Here is a 20,782-nt window from a genome sequence, read left to right on the forward strand (position 1 = left end):
CCAAGGAGCTCCTCCTCACACGTGGCCTCACCAGGCTGGTCGATGTCTTTGGTGTGGAAGCCACAGCCTCCCTTCTCTGAATATCACGTCCCTAAACCCCATTTGTTTTTCTCCTTCGCGAGGGCTGGTTTTCCATCACCTGCTCAGATGGCATTTAACAGCCTCACCGACATCCCATGGTGGGTTCCCTGGGTAAAACATGAGTAGTAGACTGTGTGCACCATGAGTTACACCAGTCTCACCACACAGGCCAGGGCAAGCAGCACTGGGGATGTCCTCAGTCCCTCAGCCTTACCAACGTCCCCAGCTCCATGGAGGCAATCCATCCGTTCGTTTGAGTAAAATCACTTGCGCTCGCCGGCATTTACAGCATCAGTAAAGGTCAGGAAGAGTAGAGAGCACTGTCTCTCCCTCCTGGGAACCACCTCTTTTTCTTGGTTTGGTTTTTTCTTTCCCTTTTCTCTGCTCATAAAAACCAAGCAGCTCTTGCAAACCCAGCAGGTGTTGCTGTGAGGTTTTGCTGTGAGGTTTTACATCTGTGGAACGGGGCGGTTCTCCTTTCCCCAGCTCCATGTTTGCATTTGCAGGGTTCCAGCTTGGTTTTTGGAGTGCAGAGGGTCCACCATGTAACCCCATGCCAGCATTGGGGCAGGTGTTTCCTGTTGTTCTGCAGGCACCACGCTCGCCCGAGCGCTGACATCTCTATTGTGTTTCGGTCGCCCTCGACGTGGTGATTCATTCCCTCGGCTGAGGCAGAACGTTTCCTCCCTGATGGTGCATGAGGTTTTGCTCTTGTGGGAAGCAACTAGAGCAGGTCCTAGAGTGATGGCTCCAGGTCCTGATCCTATAGTCCCAGCACCCATCTGCCCTCCAGTCCACTGACTCAAATGGTTTTTAACCCTTCAGTTTCAGGGAAGGGGAAAACAAGGAGCAGAAAGCCTTACCAGCTCGGATGGAGAATGACCGTGTCTTTGGTGACCTGTGGGGAAAGAGCAACGTGCCTGTGGTTCTGAACAACCCCTACTCTGAAGCAGAGCAGGTAAGAGCCCACAGCTCATGCTGCTTTGGGTGGGAAGGGAGTCTGGGGGTTGGTGACCCATCCTGCTGGGCTCTCACATCACAGAGAACCTGCAAGGACTACATGCATTAACCTGAAGACGTTTGATCTTAAGAACTGAAGTTGATGGGTTGTAGAGCCCATTTGGTCCAGAAGCTGAATTCCCTGTGGTTCAGGCAGGGTGTAGGTCACTGGAGAACAATACTCTTCATCCAAGGGACCAGAGTGGGATGGGAGCACAGCCAGGGACCAGGACTCTGAAACCTCCCTCGGGACTTGTCCCTTTTCATGGCAAAAAGCCAAGTTGCACCGTTAAAGTCGTTTTGATTCATATGATGGTAATTCAATAGAGCACTTCAGCTCATATGTTGTAAGGTACCTTTTAATCTCCTCACACTTCACAGACATAAATTCTCAGGCTTCCTTGCCAAAAATGGATTAACTCCATGTTTGTAGCAAAGCCAGAGGCGTAAGGCAGACCCTGCCAGGCCAGAAGGATCACCTCGGGGAGAACATGACATGCACGACCACTGCTGAGCCTGTTCGGGCAAAAGTGTCTCCCTGATGGGATTAACCAGCAGCAGAGCAGGACACAGGGGACCAGTCTGGGGACTATTTGGTCTCCTTGCCCTACCATATTTTTCATGGTGACATAATAACGACGGCTTTCCAAGGGAGGGGAGAAAAGTGATTTAGCAGTCACATGAAGATGTCTGAGAAAATCAGTATTTCCTCAGCAGATACCTCTGGATGATGTCTCTTCCCAGCTCCAACAAACTGCAATGCAATGCTTCTCCCTGTCATACCACATGTAGACCATCACAGGGTGGGTGCCACTTGTGGTGTGGTTGACACCCAGATGTGCCCTTGTCCTCTGAGGTCTCATAGGAGAAAGAAAGGAGCAGAGATGGTCACGGAGGCCCTAACAGGAAAACTTCAAAGCTGCTGATTCCTAGAAGGGATCACAGCTGCCCTGTGGGCATGCATCTTCATATAACATGGAATTAATCTGCAAAGCTAATTTCTTCACCAAAAGGGTTGTCAAGCATTGGAACGGGCTGCCTAGAGAAGCAGTGGAGTCACCATCCCTGGAGAGATTTAAAAGATGTGTAGATGTGGTGCTCAGGGACATGGCTGGACTTGGCAGTGTTAGGTTCATCGTTGGACTCAATGATCTTAAAGATCTTTTCCAACCAAAATGATTCTGTGTTGAGCCTGACCTTGATTCCCAGCAGTGTCCAGCAGCACCCCCCAGGCCACAGCTCTGCCAGTGGATGTTTTCCCATTTCATGGGCATTTTATAAAATGCAACTCCAGAAGCAGGGGGTGAGGTCACATGAGGTGACATGGTACCTTCATGCCCATGGAGGTGACATAGTCTTGGCTGCAGTAGTTTAACTCTGCCCACATCCTCCTTCCCCCTGTGCCAGGAGCACCACTGTTTCTCCTGGGACTCCTGAGCAGAACGATGTTCACATGCACTTTTGCAGCATGCAGAGTGCTGACTTCCTCCATGGCTTTAACCAACTTGGTTGGGTTCTTAGATGCAGTTGGGAGCAATTTCCATCTTCCCTTTACCTAGCTACAGCTCAGGATTGCAGCCCGGTCTCCCAGAAGCATCGATGACCTTACGATGGGTATCATCCTACATCGACACGCACAAATGGGTGCATCCAAGAGCTGCAACACGTTTTGTTCAACCGCGTCCCTGGGCAGCCCCGTGTCCTGCCGTGTGGTTAATGCACTGTGGCAGGTATCACGAGCCCATCTTGCCCAAGGACAGGTCACTGCTCTGGTCTCTGTGCCCCAGCTCTGGAAAATCACTGTCTTTCTGACTCCTTTGCTAAGCTCCTTGCATGTACGTGTCTGTTCCTATAAGCACTTTATAACCTTCTGTGTTCAGAGCTTAATTTCTCTCCGTGTTCGAGCTGCCAAACCCCCCCGTCTTAAGCTGCTATTAAACCCTTTAATTTTTTTTTTCACTAGATGTGCAGCTTTCTTTTTATCCTCTTTATCCCCAAATCAGCATGCCTGTTCTTCTAGAGGCAGTTTGGTTTTTCCCCCCATGCTCCCTACAGCCATTCCCCCAGGATACATGCGGTCAAGGCAACTGAACTTCTTGCAAGCTGCAATAAATCCTGTTACCAGAGGGGCAAGTCAAGCCAAGTGTGAGCTTTTTACACACATTGTTCTTTAAAGCAGGATTTGGTGGGTTCACTTGGCCAGGTGAGGAATGTTCACTGAGGCTCGGAATAAGGTGCTGAAAAGACCCGTTGGGCATCGATCCCTCTTATTTTTGCAAAATCACGTGGTGTGTTTTGCTTGTTTCCCAGGAGCCCAATTCCCCTGGCTCTAAACCTGACCCATGGAAAGCTGCTGGGACTGCAGCAGCCCAGGTCCTGCCTGAGTCATATTTCAGTCCATACAGATTGATTTGTTAGGAGCTGCAGGGTAACTGGAGGGAAGCGTGTCCATGTAGCGAGCAGGGGAAGGGAGTCAGATCAGCTTCACACTTGTGAGGATGATTTACAGCTTCATAAAAGCAACAAACACACTTTCAGCTAGCGGGGTTAATGCAGTCTGGAAGGAAATGTCAGCATGACAATATATCCATGACCTGGGCTGATGCTGCAGACCTCATCCTCCCGTAGGTGATGCATTTCAGCAGGGCAATATATGTCATAGTCATCACAGGGACTCCTGAAGCCCAGCTGGGACGCGGGAGGAAGGTTGAGGACCTATAGACCCCACTTGAGTCTGCAAAAAGGGAGATGGTCCCTGTGTTCTGGTCCCAAGAAGCACCCAGAGCTGGGTGTGTTTCTCTCCTGCCTCTCTAGGAGCTGCAGACAGCTCGCAAGCTGTGCGCTGACGATAAGTGCCAACACGCTCCCTTCTAAAAGATGTTTGCATAATGCATGTGCGCCCCGACTGCTACATGAGTCTCTCCATTTGTCCCACTCTTGACTCACTGATATCACAGCTGCTTAATTAAAACATGAAAGGATCTCACACAACCTCCCTGACAGAACCAGGGGTAATATTTGGCTTCAGCTTTGCCGTGCAGGGAAGACACACACACACACACGCACACACACACACAGCTCTTTCCCAGTCTCTTCTGGGTGTTACTCTCTCCACAGCTGCTCTGTGATGTGGTTGCCAGACCTGGTACCTCTGTTTCTTGTAGGTAGTGTCACCTCGGCTGCTCCAGCACATCTGGCATCCCAGGGATTGGGCATGCCTCTGCCCCATGACCCTCTTTTAGCAAAGATCCAAACTTTGCCTGTTCCTGCAGGGAAAAGACAAAAAGCAAAGGGAGCAGGTTTAAGGTAGAACATCTGTAGGCAGATGTTAAGCAGCTGATGTCCACCAGCTTGGACTATGAGCTTGCTTTTTCCAAGGATGGGGTCATTGCTACATCTGGGTTCATAACATGCTCTTGGGCCATACCTGCAAGATGTTTAGCAGCACATCTCCTCGGCTGCACTGGAGACATCTAACTCAGAATCAAAAAGTGATGCTGGATACAACCAACACTTTCTGCTTGGTGCTTCTAATTTCTGTCTGTCAGCTGGAGGTACAGGTGAGGATTGGTTTTGTTTGCATTTTTGAGCAGCAGCTTTCAGCTATGTTCTACCAATCTCATAGAGCTGCTCTGAGTGACCACGCTCAGAAGGAAGGTGGCAGATTTATCCCCCTTAGTCCTAAGAGTGACCCAGGTTGGTTCAAAGAGCAGAGGATGCTGTTAGTGGCTCAGGAATGGTTTCATTCTCTTGAAAGAGTAAAATAAGCAGGAGAAAAACAAGACCAGGAACTTCCACTGCCATAATTCAGGTCAGATTCCCCAAAACTGAAAAGAATGAACTTAAAACCAGCGCTTTGCCAGGACTACATTTAGGAGGTTCTTTTTATTTCCTACTGGTTTTGAGCTCTATATGAAGTCTTATATTTGTCTTCTGCAGCATGGAAAGGAGAAGCTGAGGTCCACTGTGTGATCATCTGGCTTCAGGGGCTAGGACTTCAAAACGTTCTTTGGGAAGATCACAGGATTTGTGACATGAGGGATGTCACGGTGACCTGTGACAGCATAGCCTGAGGGCGTGTAGAGAGCAGCTTTCTTTTGGAAACTACAAGGACCAAAGAGGGTCCTACCAAGGGGTCAAGTTGTAAAGCTCTCCCTTCCCCTCCATCCTCCATCTCTTGCTCCCAGCATACGCTTTCAGTGCATGGTGTTACACTGTGAGATTCAGGCTGCTTGACAGAAAAAAAATCCCTATTTTCCAGGAAAAAAAAGTGTGGAGCATATGGTAAAAACAAAGACTGGGCAAAAAATACAGCCAACATTGCCACCAGGGCAATGCAGCGGTGTCTGCTCAGCCCAGGCATCAGTCTCGCGATCAATCAGGCATCAATCTCTCTCTGCTTCGGAAAAGCAGAGCGATCCTTTGTCCAGCAAAAGAAGAGCAAGCTGCATCTTGAGCCTCATCTGCCTTTGCCATCCTTGTGGCTCCTGTTGCTTTCCCTCCTGGGTTTGCTCATCAGCTAAAGTGCTTGTTCTGAAACAAGAGGTTCTTCCACCATGTGCTGGCTCTTCAGTTGGTCCTTCAGGCTGTAACACTGGATTTGTACTATTGCTGCTAGTCCATGAGCTCCAACTGTGACATGAGCCCAGAACCACCCAAAAAGAGGGTGAGACTCTGCACAGCTCTGCTGAAGGCAATGCTGTCTTTAAAAAAACCACACAGGTGGATTAGGAAAGGACACAAGCAACAGGATTCATGTAGGAAGGCTACATCAAAACACAGTCCAAGCCCAGATTAGATATTAGGAAGAAATTCTTCACTGTGAGGGTGGTGAGACACTGGCCCAGGTTGCCCAAGGAAGTTGTGGATGCCTCCTCCCTGGTGTGTGGAAGGCCAGGCTGGATGAGGCTTTGAGCAACCTGGTCTAGTGGAAGGTGTCCCTGCTGATGGCAGGGGGGTTGGAGCTAGATGATCTTTAAGGTCGCTTCCAAACCAAACCATTCTATCTATGATTCTATGATCTACTTTTGCCTTTATGTGGTGCCAAATATAAGCAGATTTTGACAGGACACTCTGGTGTGGGATCAGGTCTCACCCTTGAAACCTGCAGCAACACCATCATGGTTGTAGTGACTGTATTACACCCTTCTATATCTGATTTCTAGAAGAAATATCTCTGCTCTCCAGGGTCACTGCAGATCTCCCTGTCCCACGATACATCAGCAGACACTGATTGCTCTTTAAGTGGTTGGGTTGAATAAGGGTCATGGTAGAAATACTGGATATTATCTGTGAAAATATGTGCACATACAAGCATTGCAGCCAGTTCTTCTCATTACAAGCTCTCCACCAGCTGAGGTTCTTCCTTACGTTGGTGTATAACTCAAGATGTGCTGGATGAGCACAACCTGACGCAGAGTATCAAGGCTGGAGCTTCGGAGCTGAGACTGAAGTCATCCAACCATGCATAATTCAGCAGCCCTCCTCCCACTTGCATAATTTATTCATCCTTATTCCTACAATCTTCCAGCGTTGATATCAAAGGAGAGATGTGCCTTTGGCTTGCTCAGAGGAACGATGGGCTGATAGCTCTGTCTCACAGCGCTCGTATTAGTGAGGCAGAGCTTGGCACGTGTCAAACCTGAGCAGGTGATGCTCCTTAAAACAAAACATTTCACATATTTTAGAGAGGTAAGTCTTCCCTGGGGAAACTTGAACACCATGTTCTCCTAAGTTACCTCTGTCTCTGTTTTTTAACTCCTCTTCTACAGGTTTGACTGTTCTGTAAACAGAGGTGACTTCTCAATTGCAACGAGAGTTGGTTGTTCCATTGTAGGATCCTGAATACTGACAATATTTGGATCATTCGTCTTGCTACATTATCACTAGGATTTAAGCACAGGCAGCCACTAATGCAGCATGCTCTTTGTCGTGACCTTTTCCCTGGATCTCACTGATCTCACTAACCTTGTGCCTGGTCTTCACTCCTGTCCAGCCACCGCCATCGGGGCGGCAGTCCCCAACTAAGAACACAGTGAATGGAAGTCCTTCCAAGTGCCCACGGTTTGTCAAAATCAAGAACTGGGAGACAGGATCCGTGCTTCATGACACTCTGCACCTCAAGACAGCGATGGTGAGTAGAGTTGATAGGACTGGTCAAAAGTTGTCTGAGCCTAATTGAGTGGATCACAGTGTTCCCAAGATAGTTTTACCTGGAAATGCAGAACTGGATGAATTCTTTACTGTGAAATTATTTGGTGTGAGGGTGGTTAGACACTGGCCCAGGTTGGCCAGAGAAGCTGTGGCTGCTCCTCCCTGGAAGTGTTCTCGGCCAGGTTGGATGAGGCTTTGAGCAACCTGGTGTAGTGGAAGGTGTCCGTGCTGATGGCAGGGGGGTTGGAACTGGATGAGCTTTAAGGTCCCTTCCAACCCAAACCAGTCTGGGATTCTATGAATTCAGACCAGTCTTGTCTTCAGTGGTATCTGACTTTCAAACCCCTGGTGCAATAAGCTGAGTGAGAGAGGACCCCATCTGGGATAAATCAAGAAAAGCATATGACTTCATGCCAAACTGGGGCAAGAATCTAGTGAGACCCAATTGTCCATATCATGTGGGACAAGAGATGACAGCACATGCTTGAGCTGTCTTACACAACGTTACCAATAGGTGTGAAACAAATAAACTGGAAATGTCCCTGTTTGTCAAAGATGCCACCAACATCTGCATGGCTAATTGTTGACTTCCCCCACCCCAGCTCATGTTACCAAAAGTGCTGCAGTAACCCAAGACACACTTGTCTCCTTCTGTCTCATCAGACCACTGCATGCACGGAGCAGATCTGCATGGGCTCAGTAATGACCCCTAGCCAGCACATCCGCAAGTCAGAAGATACCAGGACAAAAGAAGAGGTGCTCCTCTTGGCTAAGGACTTCATTGACCAGTACTACTCCTCCATAAAGAGGTAAGTATTGGCTGGAGAAGGTTGCAGGCCCTAGCTGCTGCTTATGCTGAGATGTCACATATGTTCTGATCTTTCACGCTTGTGAGTCAAAGCAGGTTGAGAAGGTGGTGGCCCACATTCAGCAGCTTCTTCGGGAGAGTTTCATTCCTAGCATTCATTGTGCGCCTCTGTGCGAGTTACTGACCTGTCCCATTTGCTCTTGGTCATCTGTCATCTGAAAGCACACGTGTGTGTATGTGCACACATGTGCTGAAGAAAGAAAGAACTCATGCCCAGGTGGAGAGCAGCAGGATTCTCTGCCCTCCACCTGAGCTGGTGACTGCCATCTCCTCTGTTCCCCACACATGCAGATCTGGCTCCAAGGCCCACATGGAAAGGCTGGAGGAAGTGACCAAGGAGATTGAAGCCACTGATACCTACCAGCTGCGGGACACAGAGCTCATCTATGGAGCCAAGCATGCTTGGAGAAATGCAGCCCGCTGTGTGGGGAGGATTCAGTGGTCCAAGCTGCAGGTGAGCACCAGCACAGCTGGAGACAGCTGGCAGGTTGCCTGCCAAAGGATGCACTGGAGATTTGAAGAGGCAAAATTTGCTCTTCAAATACCTGGGGAAGCACAGCATGGGTACCATGGGGGGTGTTCAGCAGACAGCAGCTACGCTCTCCTTACAGCTTTGAGGATGCACAGGCTGGGAAGTCAGCAGGAGCTGGAAAAGGATCCGTGGGGTAGGTGTAGCTGAGATGTTTGTGTTTGAAACAGGGCCAGCTGGAAGCTGGCACTCTAGAAAAGATTTTTCCAAAACCAGATACTGCTCCAACATCTTACATGCTGCTTCCAAAACTATTGCTGTGCCTGCAGAGAAGCAGCAGGACACACTCATCCTTGGTATAGAGATGCTACGGCAGGAGAAGATTTGGCTCAATGCCCTTTTGACTAGCTGGAAGCGTAGGCTAGGATCTGAATTAGTGATCTCTAGTGGAATCCCTTGGTACGGAGATGACGTCTCCCTCTGTAACCTGGAGCACAGCTCAAGTGCTGCTGAGCAATTCTCGTCGCTGCTTCACTCAGGGTATAGGCACTGACTGGGGCTGGGGGACTGGAACCTCCTTCGCTGCCAGGTTGGCCTTCAGCTCTGCTCTTCCACTGTTTATTCTGGCATATCTGAACCTTGGGAGGAGTAATTTTTGCAAGAATTTGTCTTCAAGCCTCCTGTTGACTCTCTTTCCTGGTTTCCCAATCTTTTTGTAGATGCCCCATCCCTGGAAACATTCAAGGTCAGGTTGGACAGGGCTCTGAGTAACCTGATCTAGTTGAAGATGTCCTTGCTGATTGCAGAAGGGTTGGACTAGATGACCCTTAAAGGTCACTTCAACTCAAACCATGCTATGTTTTTAAGATTCCCCATCCTCTCAGCAGATCTCAGGCCTGACTGATACCTGTCCTATTTCAGCTTTGAGTCTTGATCTACAAGAGGCAAAGAGCAGAAACCAAAACTGTTGTTGGATAAACCAGGAACAGCAGCAGGTTGAGAGCACTGGATTGAGGAGGTTTTTGCCTGAGCAGTAGATGACTCACCTCTCCAAAACAGAAGGGACAGCTGGATTATACATCCACATGTTATAAAGGCAGGGAACACATAATTATGGAGCTTTAGATACCTCACAAGTCATGGTGGCTTCTAGGGCTTTCCCTGTGCTGTGTTTCTTCTGCTTGGCTCTGACCTAGGAGTTAGATCATCCTGTAGCATCACCACAATTGCTTCCATTGTTTCAGGTGTTTGATGCCCGGGACTGCACCACAGCCCATGGGATGTTCAATTATATCTGCAACCACATCAAATACGCCACCAACAAAGGGAACCTCAGGTGAGCCACCAGGGAGTCACCAGGGTTTATATCCAAAGGATGTGTGTCAACCCAGCTCTGGATCCTGCTGACAGTGTCTCCTTTAGCAGCTGCTGCACAACAGGATGGTTGTAGCCAGCATCTGTCCTGGGGAGCATTAGAGGGACCTGATATCAGGGGAAGGTGTCCTGCTCATCCAAGTATATCTCTTCTTGCTCTCTGTGGGACCTCAAAGGGCAGATTTTCCAATTATTTCTTCTTTCCTATATTTTGCATCAAAACCAGTGTGTGAACTGCTCTTCAGATTCATCTGAAACCCTGTGTTAGCAGCCAGCTTCTGCCTGGAGCTGAATTGCTGGAAACACCCCAAATTCCAGAGCTGGTCATGACTTCTTCTGGTGAAAGAAATATCATGAATGTTTGGGGCTTGTCCAAGGCACAAGCAGAGGTGATGCACAGGGTGGTGGCAGGCAGGGACAGCACCTTTCCCCCAACACTTTGACATTCTTCTGATGACCCCTGTCCTGTGTCCTTGCAACGTCCTTGGCATTCACCAGCACTGCCTCTTCCTTCCAGATCTGCTATCACCATCTTCCCGCAGCGGACGGACAGCAAACACGACTTCCGCATCTGGAACGCCCAGCTCATCCGCTACGCCGGCTACAAGCAGCCTGATGGCACTATCCTGGGAGACCCTGCAAACGTGGAGCTGACGGAGGTATCAGATGAAGTCATCCCTCCTAGGCACCATAGGCATGGGGCTGGTAGGGGCATGCAGAAGTTCTGACCATCCTAGGAGTGAGAAGCATGCAGGGTTTGTCACACTCAGGAATAAAAGCTGTTTCCATGCGTGCAGGAGTTGGCCATAGCTGCTCCCAAAGACTCTGATCTCATTTTGCTTTTGCTGAGAAGGGGTGACTTAGTGGTGCTGAGAGAATTACTGCAGGAGAACGTGTGCCAACGGTTGACGTGAGCCAGTGGGGATCAGAAATGGAATCGGTGGCCTTTTGCTGCTGCCTATTGGCGCTGCCCACATAGCACCAGAGCTCTGCTCAGCTCTTCTCAAACTCTTCTGCTTTTCTCACCCATTGTCTCCTTCTCCATTACAGGCACAAATAGATTAAGCAGCTTCTTCAGAGCTGTGATCCTACCCGGGGATCGAGCTGTAGACTTCTTTTCAGCCCAGATCCCCCTTACATGGCCATGTGTTGGCTGTGACAGGCAAACCCATGCCACAGCTCCCTTGGGTGGAGGTTACTACTCAACCATAAGGGCTGAGCAGAGATGCTGTTAGGAGACACTACTCAGTGCTATGAAACTCCCTGCCCCTAATGCTTGAAGAGCAGGTGAGCTGCTGGGACTTCTAAACCCTACCTTTGTTTTACCTGTAGATCTGCATTCAGCAAGGGTGGAAGGCACCACACGGTCGCTTCGATATCCTGCCTCTGCTCCTCCAAGCCAACGGCAACGATCCAGAGCTCTTCGAAATCCCCCCAGAGCTCGTGCTGGAAGTGCCCATCCGGCATCCCAAGTAAGTCAGAGTAAATCCTGAAACTGCTCAAGGAGATCAGCAGGACTCAGCTCTTCTGGTTTCACCCTAAGCCATCTCCTGTGCTTGGCCTTTCCTTGCTGTGGCTTGGGTGCTTTACACGAGAACCTCTTTCAGGTCTTCCCTCCACTCTGATCTAAATCTGAAAGAGCCTGGAGGTGGAAAGCAAGTTGTGTCCTTCTCTCAGGGCTGGTTTCCCTTTCCTTGAAGTCTCCCAGGACTTACACCACTCTGTGATGCTCCTCATAGATCATTTTCTTCCCATAAACAGCCCCTAAAGGAGATATTGCCTCCAGGAAGCATCTGCTCACGTGTCCTTCAGCCTGGTGGCTGGTAGCAAAGTGACCTTCTCCGTTCCCTTGCCTGCATTGGGCAGGGGAGGTCTATCTGGTTGCCTAACCCTGTTGTATCTTGGCAGGTTTGAATGGTTCAAGGACCTGGGTCTGAAGTGGTATGGTTTGCCAGCAGTGTCTAACATGCTCCTTGAGATTGGTGGCTTGGAGTTTTCTGCCTGCCCCTTCAGCGGCTGGTACATGGGCACGGAGATTGGGGTCAGGGACTATTGTGACAACTCTCGCTACAACATCCTGGAGGTAATTCCACCTCCTCAAGGAGGTTAGGTGGTGCTCCTGGGGTGCAGTGGGTGTGGGTGAAGTTACTGGGGAGCAGGCAGGACGCTGGGAGAGCGTTGCCTTGGGTGGGAGAGTACAGGACATCCAAGTTTCCCTTAGAGTGAGGAGTTATGTTCTCCTGGAGCCACATGGCCAAGGGTGTGATGGGCTGACAAGTTTTTTTTGTGTCATATGGGGACAGCTGGTATCTAACACAGTGAGTGTGATGCCTATTGAGCTCCCTGTGGACTTCTCAAAGCATCTTATGGATCAGCAGGCACTTGATTGAGGTCAAGTGTGAGGATGTAGTGGGGCTGAGAGGGTGTTGAGGCACTTGGTGACTCCTCAGGGACTTACGGGCTCATGGGGACCCTCCCCCTGACCCCTCAGGAGCACTCTGCCATGGCTCGGGGACTTTCCACACTGCAGACAGGGTGAGTCAGAGACAAGGCCAAGCCACGGGGAGGTGCTGGTGCAGGAGATCTGCACCCAACATGGGTGTCTCCTTTGTTCTTCCAAGGGGCACGCTGTGTTACCTGGAGGGGCTGCATCTCTCCCCAGTCACTTGAAAACCAGAGGGGTGAGAGCAAGAGTGTGTGTGCACAAGCCCACCTGTGATAGTGTCTGGGGGAGGAACTCCAGGTAGAAGAAATGGGCTGAGAAAGAACAGAGTTTGGTGGTCTGGCATGGGTTGGTTCCTTCCAACACATGGATCACCACCATCTCGTGCTGTCGCATGGACCCACCTGTTTCTTCTGCTCCTACAAAAATTGCTCCTGAAGGCCCTTTTCAGCAACATTTAGTCATCTCCCTGTACGCAGAGGAGGAAGGGAGGCCAGACTGGCCTTGCTCCTGTCAAGAAGAAGCAAAGGCAGGACCACATCACCACATCTTCTCAGAGGAAGGCAAAACGCCAGCCCTCCATTGCAAGTGTGCTGCCCTTCCCCATGAGTGCCTTGTGTCAGCCTGGGTCCCTCCTCTGAGTTCCTCTCCCCAAGCAGAGATCTTCAGTCCTTGGTTCTTGGCAATTAAAAGTGTTCACCTTCTACCATGTTTTGTTACAGCAAGTGGCCAAGAAAATGAATCTGGATATGAGGAAAACGTCATCACTGTGGAAGGACCAGGCCCTGGTGGAGATCAACATTGCTGTGCTGTACAGCTTCCAGGTACTTGAGTAGGAGGACTCTCTTGTGTTTGGGTCAGGCCCAAGGACAATGGCAGCACCTGGTACACTCAGCTGAAATTGTGCTGTGCCTTTCTAGTTTTGGCCTGTTCCAGGAGCCTGCAGTGATATTTAATGATTTCTGTGCCCTGGATGTTGCACAGACATCACTGCCAGCATCTAAACTCTGCTGGTCCAGAGGGAGTGCCCCAAGGGACCAAGATCCAGCCCTTCTGTCCCATCCATGAGGCAAGAATTGGCCCAAGTTCTCCTCCCACTTGCACTTTAACGTTGAGTAGCAAAACTAGACCTTGGCAACCCAGCTTCAGAGGGTGGAAGTCTTTCCCAGAGCTGAATCAGAACTGCTTCTTGAGTAGTGCAAGCCATGAAATTGTTCCCCAAGGGGCTGAGCAGGGGGTGCTCCATCACGTTCAGGCCATTTAGTCTTTGCTTGGCCCATGGCAAATATCAGGAGGAACAGCCATCCCATAGCTCATCTGTTCAGGAAAGACAAGGGCAGCTTCTCAGCCCTGGACCGTGCTCCTTGGGATGACTAGGGTCAGCAGCCACCCGGTGTCCTCTCCAAAGGTACAGTCCTGTCAGACCATGGGAGTGAGGCATATTTGGGTCAAACAGCTGCAAATGTAAAACTTTGGCTTTTGCCTTCTGGGGACTATTAACCCACAGTTGTTGGCTCTGCTCTCTTCTCCCTCCAACAGAGTGACAAGGTGACCATCGTGGATCACCACTCAGCCACCGAGTCCTTTATCAAGCACATGGAGAACGAGTACCGATGCCGTGGAGGCTGTCCTGCTGACTGGGTGTGGATTGTCCCACCGATGTCTGGTAGCATCACCCCAGTTTTCCATCAGGAAATGCTCAACTACCGTCTCACACCCTCCTTTGAGTACCAGGTACTGTCTGCACCTTACCTTCCACCAGTGCTGCGTGCCCAAAGGTGTAGCCAAGAGCAGGGTGGGAGCTGGAGCTCAGAAGGTGGAAGAAGGAGAGGGACTTGATCAAGCTGTCCCTTGAGGCAGTGAAGTCCATGAACAAGTGTAATTCATGATTTCCCCTGATGTGGTGTAATAACTCCCCAGATGTTACACCTTTTCCTAGGGCAATGGCTTTTTGCCCCACCATGTGAACGTGGGACATGGTGAGGCCCCAGCTTTTACCCTTGGAAGTGAAACTAAGCAGAGTTGGAAGTGCCAAATTTTGCATTTTGATGGGTAGGTGAGGAAATGACCTGGTAGTTACTGTATCCTCCTCCCTCCAGCCTGCAGGTTTGAGTGGCTGGCTCCTGCCAGCTTGGGAATCCAACAATTTGCTGGGGGAGCTCCTGCCCAGCAAGCCAAGCAGTGAGCTGAAGTGCTGGTGATGGAGTATTTAACACTTCAGACCATGGGAAAAAAGGGCCTTAAGCAAACACATCCTCATTAGCCAAGCATCCCTGCTCCGGTGGTTTTCACACAATGTGACCTTTAGTCAAGAGCCCTTAAGGGAACAATCACAAACCAGGAACAGTCTGTTCATTTCTATAACCAATCCACCAGGAACCCCGATGGTTCCTGGCCCTGATTGCAGACAGCCGCCTGCAAGGGCACTGATTTAGCTTCTGTGCCCTTGTTCCTTGCTTCAGCTGCCTCCTCTTCCCAAAGGACCTCTTAGGAAAAAGAACCTGTGGGCTGGGAAGGGGGAAGGATGTGTTTCCATCACCTCTCTCCTTCTGCCGTTGCCTGCCTTCTTTTTGCCTGTGGCCTATTAATCATAGAATCATAGAATGGTTTGGGTTGGAAGGGACCTTAAAGATCATCCAGTTCCAACCCCCCTGCCAGCAGCAGGGACATGCTCATCTCAGAGGTAAGGAAGCATTTGAGCAGCTGCTGTTACAAGCCAGTGAGGTTTTATTATATTGCCATTTTCCTGTGCATACTCCATTGCCCAACTGCCCCAAGAAACCCATGGGGTTCCAAGGATTGGGGACCTACACAAGAGATCAAGCGTTGTGAAGGGGTCAGCTACTCCCTGCTGTGACTAGAGGAATTCAACACTCAGTGCTGTGGATATAGCACTTCTTGAAGCTCTGAGCACTGCCCATCAGCTGCTGCTGCTCTTCTCTCTCCTAGCCGGACCCCTGGAACACCCACATCTGGAAAGGGGTCAATGGGACACCTACCAAGAAGAGGGCCATTGGCTTTAAGAAGTTAGCAAAGTAAGTACCAGTGGGCTCAGAAATCATTGGGGACTGGTCCTGATTTGGAGCAGCTCTGTTTGCTGTGCTGTTTGGTAGCACTACCCTATGGATGTGTGCAAACTGATGGGTTGTGAACCTGGGTCTTAGGCCCCTGAAGGCTTTAGCTGCCAGGAGGGACAAGGTGTGCGACCAGGTGAATACTGAATATTGCATATAGTTTCTTCTACCAAGCTGGTTCATTTTCAAGTAAGGTGGTCTTCAATGCTCAGGGATGGCTTTCTCACTTCTTGGAGGTACCTTGCCTGTTTCTGCTGTCACAGTCTCCTGGGGCAGAGAGATCACTCGTCACTGTTCAGGGCCATGCTGGCACAAGCGAGATGAAACTCACATTCATATTTCTCTTTCTCTCACTGACTCTTTAGCTACTTGAGGAGCACTTATCTCTAGTTCATGTCTAAACCTCCAAACACCCACTTTGCAAGGAGGGGAGAGATAGGAATGAAGAATCTTCCTACAGGTAGCAGGTGGACCAGGGCCAAGCTGAGTTTTGCACTTCGTGGCCAGTTGACCCCCCAGTCATGGGCCACGTGAGTCCTCACCTGCTAAAGCTCCTGTTCAACAAGGGTGTAGGAATGAAGTGTCACTTGGACCCTTTGGCTGACCCTGGCCTGAATGCCTCCCCCACGGGCCATCAGCAGAGAGGTTCTTGTAGGAGCTGCTGGCTCTGCAGCAGCAGAACCCTGGACCAAGACTGGGAAGGGCTGGGTCTACCCTGATACCTGTAGCCAGGATGCCAGGTGGCCTTGTACTGTTCACAGCATCTCCCCACACTTCAGTTTCCCTGAGTCCCTACTATCAGGTTGTTCCCACTCTTCAGCTGTCACCTTCTGTAAGCTTTTTTCCATGGTACATCCATAAACATGATCAGCAGCTGATGAATGTGCTCCTTAGGCTGACACTGGTGCCTGGGTTTGGGCTGCAGCCCAGGGCTGGTGGAGAGCACAGGAAGATTAATTGAGCCATTGAGTTAGAAGAAACAATGCTTTTATTTGTGTGTGTGCGATTGATAAATGAGTTTATAAAAATGTGAGCGTGGCAGGTAATTTAAAAAAAATATATAAAATAAAAAAAAATCCATTCTTCTTGTTGTAGGGGGGGAAGAATTATTTTTGTAATTCACCATTAATCCTGCCTGAAGCTGAGCTAATCAGCTGAACAAGAGGTGGACCGAGCCCAGCAGACCTGAGCGTTGCGCTTGGCACCGGTCACAGCACGATCTGGATGCTTGTTCAGACAGGTTGTGCTGGTTCTGGCCAAATCGGAGCACTCATACCTGCCATCCCTGCCCATCCTGCCCCTTCCCTCTCCTGTGGCCAGGGGAAGCCGTGGGGACAAGGGACACGACTGTCATGGGAAAGCAAAGGGGCAACTTTAATACTGTGTGAGTGTACAGTAGCGGATATAAATGCTCCTGAGGCTGACTGCAACGTGGAGAGGAGCTGCCCCGAGGAGAGGGCAGGACATACCAGCCTGGTGGGGTTTCTACCTCTTCTTTCCTCCCTTTTCCCCCGCCAAAATGATTTTCCAAACCTAGAGCATTTTTCCCTCCCTTGGCAGAAGGAGCAGGGAGAAGCTGGGCTTCTCTTCTCCTGCCAGTATAACCAGTTCAGCTGCAAACTCCATTCCCCATTGCCCATCTGAAGGGGACACACGAGTCCTTGGTCACCTGGGGCAGGGGCTGATCACCCTGTCGAAGTGAATCAAGCATCCCTTTATGCCTGCAAAGGCCACTGAGATGCTTTGTGCTCTCTCAGCCCCCTGGAAACTGCCCCTTACCCATTGCAACACACCAGGCTAACTCCAGACCCACCTTTCTGGTGGCCTCATTTAAAGGCTTGATGGTCCATTTAGAAAAGGTGAAGATATTCTGCACTTAGGACAAATAACATTCATGTCCAAATTCCATGATTATAAGTGGCCCTAAAATAATAAACCTGTCACACTGGGCTTGGTGCCTCACCATGCAAGCCAAACCTGGCTGTTAACAGCCTCCCTTGCCCCCATCACCGTGCTCCTGCTGATGCCAACCCATCCAGCAGCTTTAGCAAAGATAAGGAGCCAGTGTTTCTCGTGCTGCATCACCTTGGCCAGGATTAGAGAGGCCAGTGACCTCTCAGAACCCCTCTGCCCCACTGTCAGAGCTGAGCCAGGGGGAAAAACCAGAGCAAATGCATCCAGTCACGATTGCGGCCACAGGAGGCAGCTGGCTAGACACAGCCCTGCAAACCCTCAAATAAATGTGCAACCTCTGAGTCTCAGGAGAGCTGTTCCTCTGAGTAAAGTTCATAGTGTCGCTGGAGTGCAAATCAAAGGGGCTACAGAGAGCCTCACCTGACCTTCTCGGTGTCTCGGGGCTTTGTGTGTGATGTATGGAGCCTGGGCGCTTCTGCTCGGCTAGGACATCTGCAGAAAAGCAGCCAGGTAGGATTTAAAGATACAAAGAGATGGAGAAGCCACTGTTCCTCCTGTAGCTTGGGCTCTGGTTGGTCTCCAGCTTTTTCTTTGTTTCTTTGAGGTTATCCAGTCCTTGCTTTCAGCAACTTCTGCCTCTCACTCTTCTTCTGCTTCTCTGTCCCTGCAGAAAGACCATCTCCATACTTGATTTAGCATTTTCCTCCCTAAACTCATTCAGGTACTTCAGCTCTGTCTTCAAGCCCCTCCCTCCCTGCCATCTAGTCTTCTTCTCTAAATCAAGACAGACACACTCTTCCATAGTTTCCCTGTTTGGCCCATAACTACCAAAAAAATAAAGCAATGCTGCAGTTTTGAAGGCAGGATATTCATTTAATAATAAATAACATGCTGTGAATAGTCGGGGCTAGAGGCACTGCCTAGTAGACAAGCTCTCCTACTGGGATTTATTCTTGCTTCCTAGAGCTGTGAAGTTCTCAGCCAAGCTGATGGGACAGGCCATGGCCAAGAGGGTCAAAGCGACCATCCTGTACGCTACGGAAACGGGGAAGTCACAGGTCTATGCAAAAACTCTGTGTGAAATCTTCAAGCACGCTTTTGATGCCAAGGTATGGTACCAGCTCCCAGCCCTTCCAAGATTAAGTGTGCATCTGGGTGGCCCAAGGAAATATGTGGCTGTTGGAAAATACATGGCTTGAGGCATGTGGAGCTTCTCAGCTGCCAAGGATCTTCAACAGCCCCCCAGGATGTGACCTTGTGGGTCTGGATTGATGCCTGCACAGGAATTTTTCCAGCTAATACTCCTGCAGGCATTGTAGTACATATGTCTACTGCCTCTCAGGTGGTAGCACCATAGTTTGTCCATGTCCCTTGAGGTTCTTGTTTTCATCCTCCCTTTGTGGAGATCTCTGCCAGTGCACTGGCATGGAGTCAGCAAGAAGATGCTGCTCCCGCCTCCAGATGGACTGGGGTCCATCCCAAGAGACTGGCTGGTGGTAAATCTCCCCACCAAAGGCCTCTTCTGTGGAGATCTCTGCCAGTGCACTGCTCCCACCTCCAGATGGACTGGGGTCCATCCCAGGAGACTGACTGGTGGTAAATCTCCCCACCAAAGGCCTCTTTCTAACATCTCTGTCACTCCCAGGTGATGTCCATGGATGAGTATGACATTGTGCACCTAGAGCATGAAACCATGGTCCTGGTGGTCACAAGCACCTTTGGCAATGGAGACCCACCTGAGAATGGAGAGGTAGGACAGAGGGCAGGGATGGGTGACCATGGAAGGGACATGGGCAAGCAAAGAGGTGGTGGGGAACAGGGAAGAACATCCTCTTTTTGCTAAGCCTGGGCTGGAATGGCCCAAAACAGGTCCAGGTTCTGCATGATACCTGGTGCTGTGCCTGCCTGCCTCTAGCCTGCTCTGAAATAGGGGGATCTACTAATACTAGGGGTATCTACTAATAAATGCTAGGGGTATCTACTAATACTAGAGGTATCTACTAATTCCCTGCTATGAGACAAGTAACTAAACTGTTGCTAAATTCATCCTGTACAACTGATGTCAGTGTCACACCAAAGGTGCCAGCCCTTGGCCAAGGAGATACGACCTCATCCAGCCCAGTACAACAGAGTCACAGGCTACTGGGAACAATGAGCAGAGAGCAGAGGCACAGCCCAGGATTTGCTCACTGCTCCGTTTCCTGCAGGGATTGGTAAAACTGATGGGCTTTTTTTATTTCCTCTCTGTAGAAATTTGGCTGTGCATTAATGGAGATGAAGAATCCCAACTCCAACCTGGAGGAGAGGAAGTAAGAACATCTGAAAACCTTCCCTTCCCACTCACAACCCCAGCAAGCTGGGACTTCTCTGCTCTCCTCCTCTCGGAAGGGAATGTGAAATGCCCACGCAGGTTTCAAGCTTGCAAAGGTCCAAGGGATGGGATCTACCTGGAGAACCAGGGGATGGAGCAGGCAGAGGTCCCAGGGAGGACAAAAGCACTGAGTCAGGCATGCCCACAGACTGCAGCTTGTCATTCCCTGGGCTGGCATGTTAAAGTTTCTCTTTTCAGCTGTAAGAGGCAGGCACCTATGAAAAAAAAACCCAAACCAACAAACCCAAAACAAACAAAAAAACCAAAACCCAAATCAAAGCGGGAATTTTCCCCCAAAGTCATTGAATCCAAGAACTGGGGCTGTCCAGGAGAAACCAAAATAGTACAACTTGGAGGTAGAAGGGAGTTCCCAGCTATGTGGATGTAGGTGGGGAAGAGCTTGAAAACCAAATTTAACTTCTTGCATTGTGTGAAAATATTTCTAGAGAAAATCAGAGCTGTTATAAATTCTGGCTGCAATGTTTGTAACAGTGAGTCTGGAACCGGAAGCTTGGAGAATGGATGCCCAATGGTAGGACAAGGGGCAATTGGTGTGAGCTGGAACACAGGAGGTTCTGCTTCAACTTGAGAAGAAACTTCTTTCCAGTGAGGGTGACAGAGCCCTGGAACAGGCTGCCCAGGGAGGGTGTGGAGTCTCCTTCTCTGGAGACATTCAAGACCTGCCTGGACGCCTTCCTGTGTGATCTCATTGAGGTTCCTGCTCTGGCAGGGGGATTGGACTGGATGATCTTTCGAGGTCCCTTCCAGTCCCTGACATTCTGTGATTGTGTAAGACAGGGTCTTCAGTTTTAGAAAACCCTCCATTGGTGGAAGATGAGCCTCAAGCATCTCATTAAAAATGAGTCTTAAGCATCTCGTTGTGTGTCCCAGAGGCTGGAAAGTGAGGGCAGCCAGCAAAGTGCTAATTGTTTGGGACATCGGAGCCCTGGGACAGGCTGCCCAGAGAGGGTGTGGAGTCTCCATCTCTGGAGATGTTCAAACCCACCTGGACACTTTCCTGTGCAACCTGGTGTAG

At 50.0% G+C, this 20,782-nt stretch overlaps 1 protein-coding gene across 2 annotated transcripts in view; it reads left to right on the forward strand.

Annotated features, from left to right (window-relative positions):
- NOS1 (nitric oxide synthase 1) overlaps window positions 1–20,782 on the forward strand; it is a 41,781-nt gene that overhangs the window by 10,933 nt on the left and 10,066 nt on the right. The window contains exons 2-15 of one of the 2 annotated variants that reach the window (XM_010178388.1): window positions 907–1,039; window positions 7,076–7,213; window positions 7,897–8,042; window positions 8,393–8,555; window positions 9,815–9,906; window positions 10,462–10,603; window positions 11,277–11,416; window positions 11,853–12,027; window positions 13,110–13,211; window positions 13,927–14,121; window positions 15,337–15,422; window positions 18,340–18,484; window positions 19,021–19,125; window positions 19,626–19,684. In XM_010178388.1, coding sequence (XP_010176690.1) covers window positions 907–1,039; window positions 7,076–7,213; window positions 7,897–8,042; window positions 8,393–8,555; window positions 9,815–9,906; window positions 10,462–10,603; window positions 11,277–11,416; window positions 11,853–12,027; window positions 13,110–13,211; window positions 13,927–14,121; window positions 15,337–15,422; window positions 18,340–18,484; window positions 19,021–19,125; window positions 19,626–19,684 — 1,821 coding nt within the window. The remainder of the gene's footprint in view (window positions 1–906; window positions 1,040–7,075; window positions 7,214–7,896; window positions 8,043–8,392; window positions 8,556–9,814; window positions 9,907–10,461; window positions 10,604–11,276; window positions 11,417–11,852; window positions 12,028–13,109; window positions 13,212–13,926; window positions 14,122–15,336; window positions 15,423–18,339; window positions 18,485–19,020; window positions 19,126–19,625; window positions 19,685–20,782) is intronic. The other variant, XM_010178389.1, reaches the window with a different exon arrangement.

Source organism: Antrostomus carolinensis, unplaced genomic scaffold (assembly GCF_000700745.2).
Source record: "Antrostomus carolinensis isolate BGI_N321 unplaced genomic scaffold, ASM70074v2 scaffold25571, whole genome shotgun sequence".
Classification (NCBI taxonomy): domain Eukaryota; kingdom Metazoa; phylum Chordata; class Aves; order Caprimulgiformes; family Caprimulgidae; genus Antrostomus; species Antrostomus carolinensis.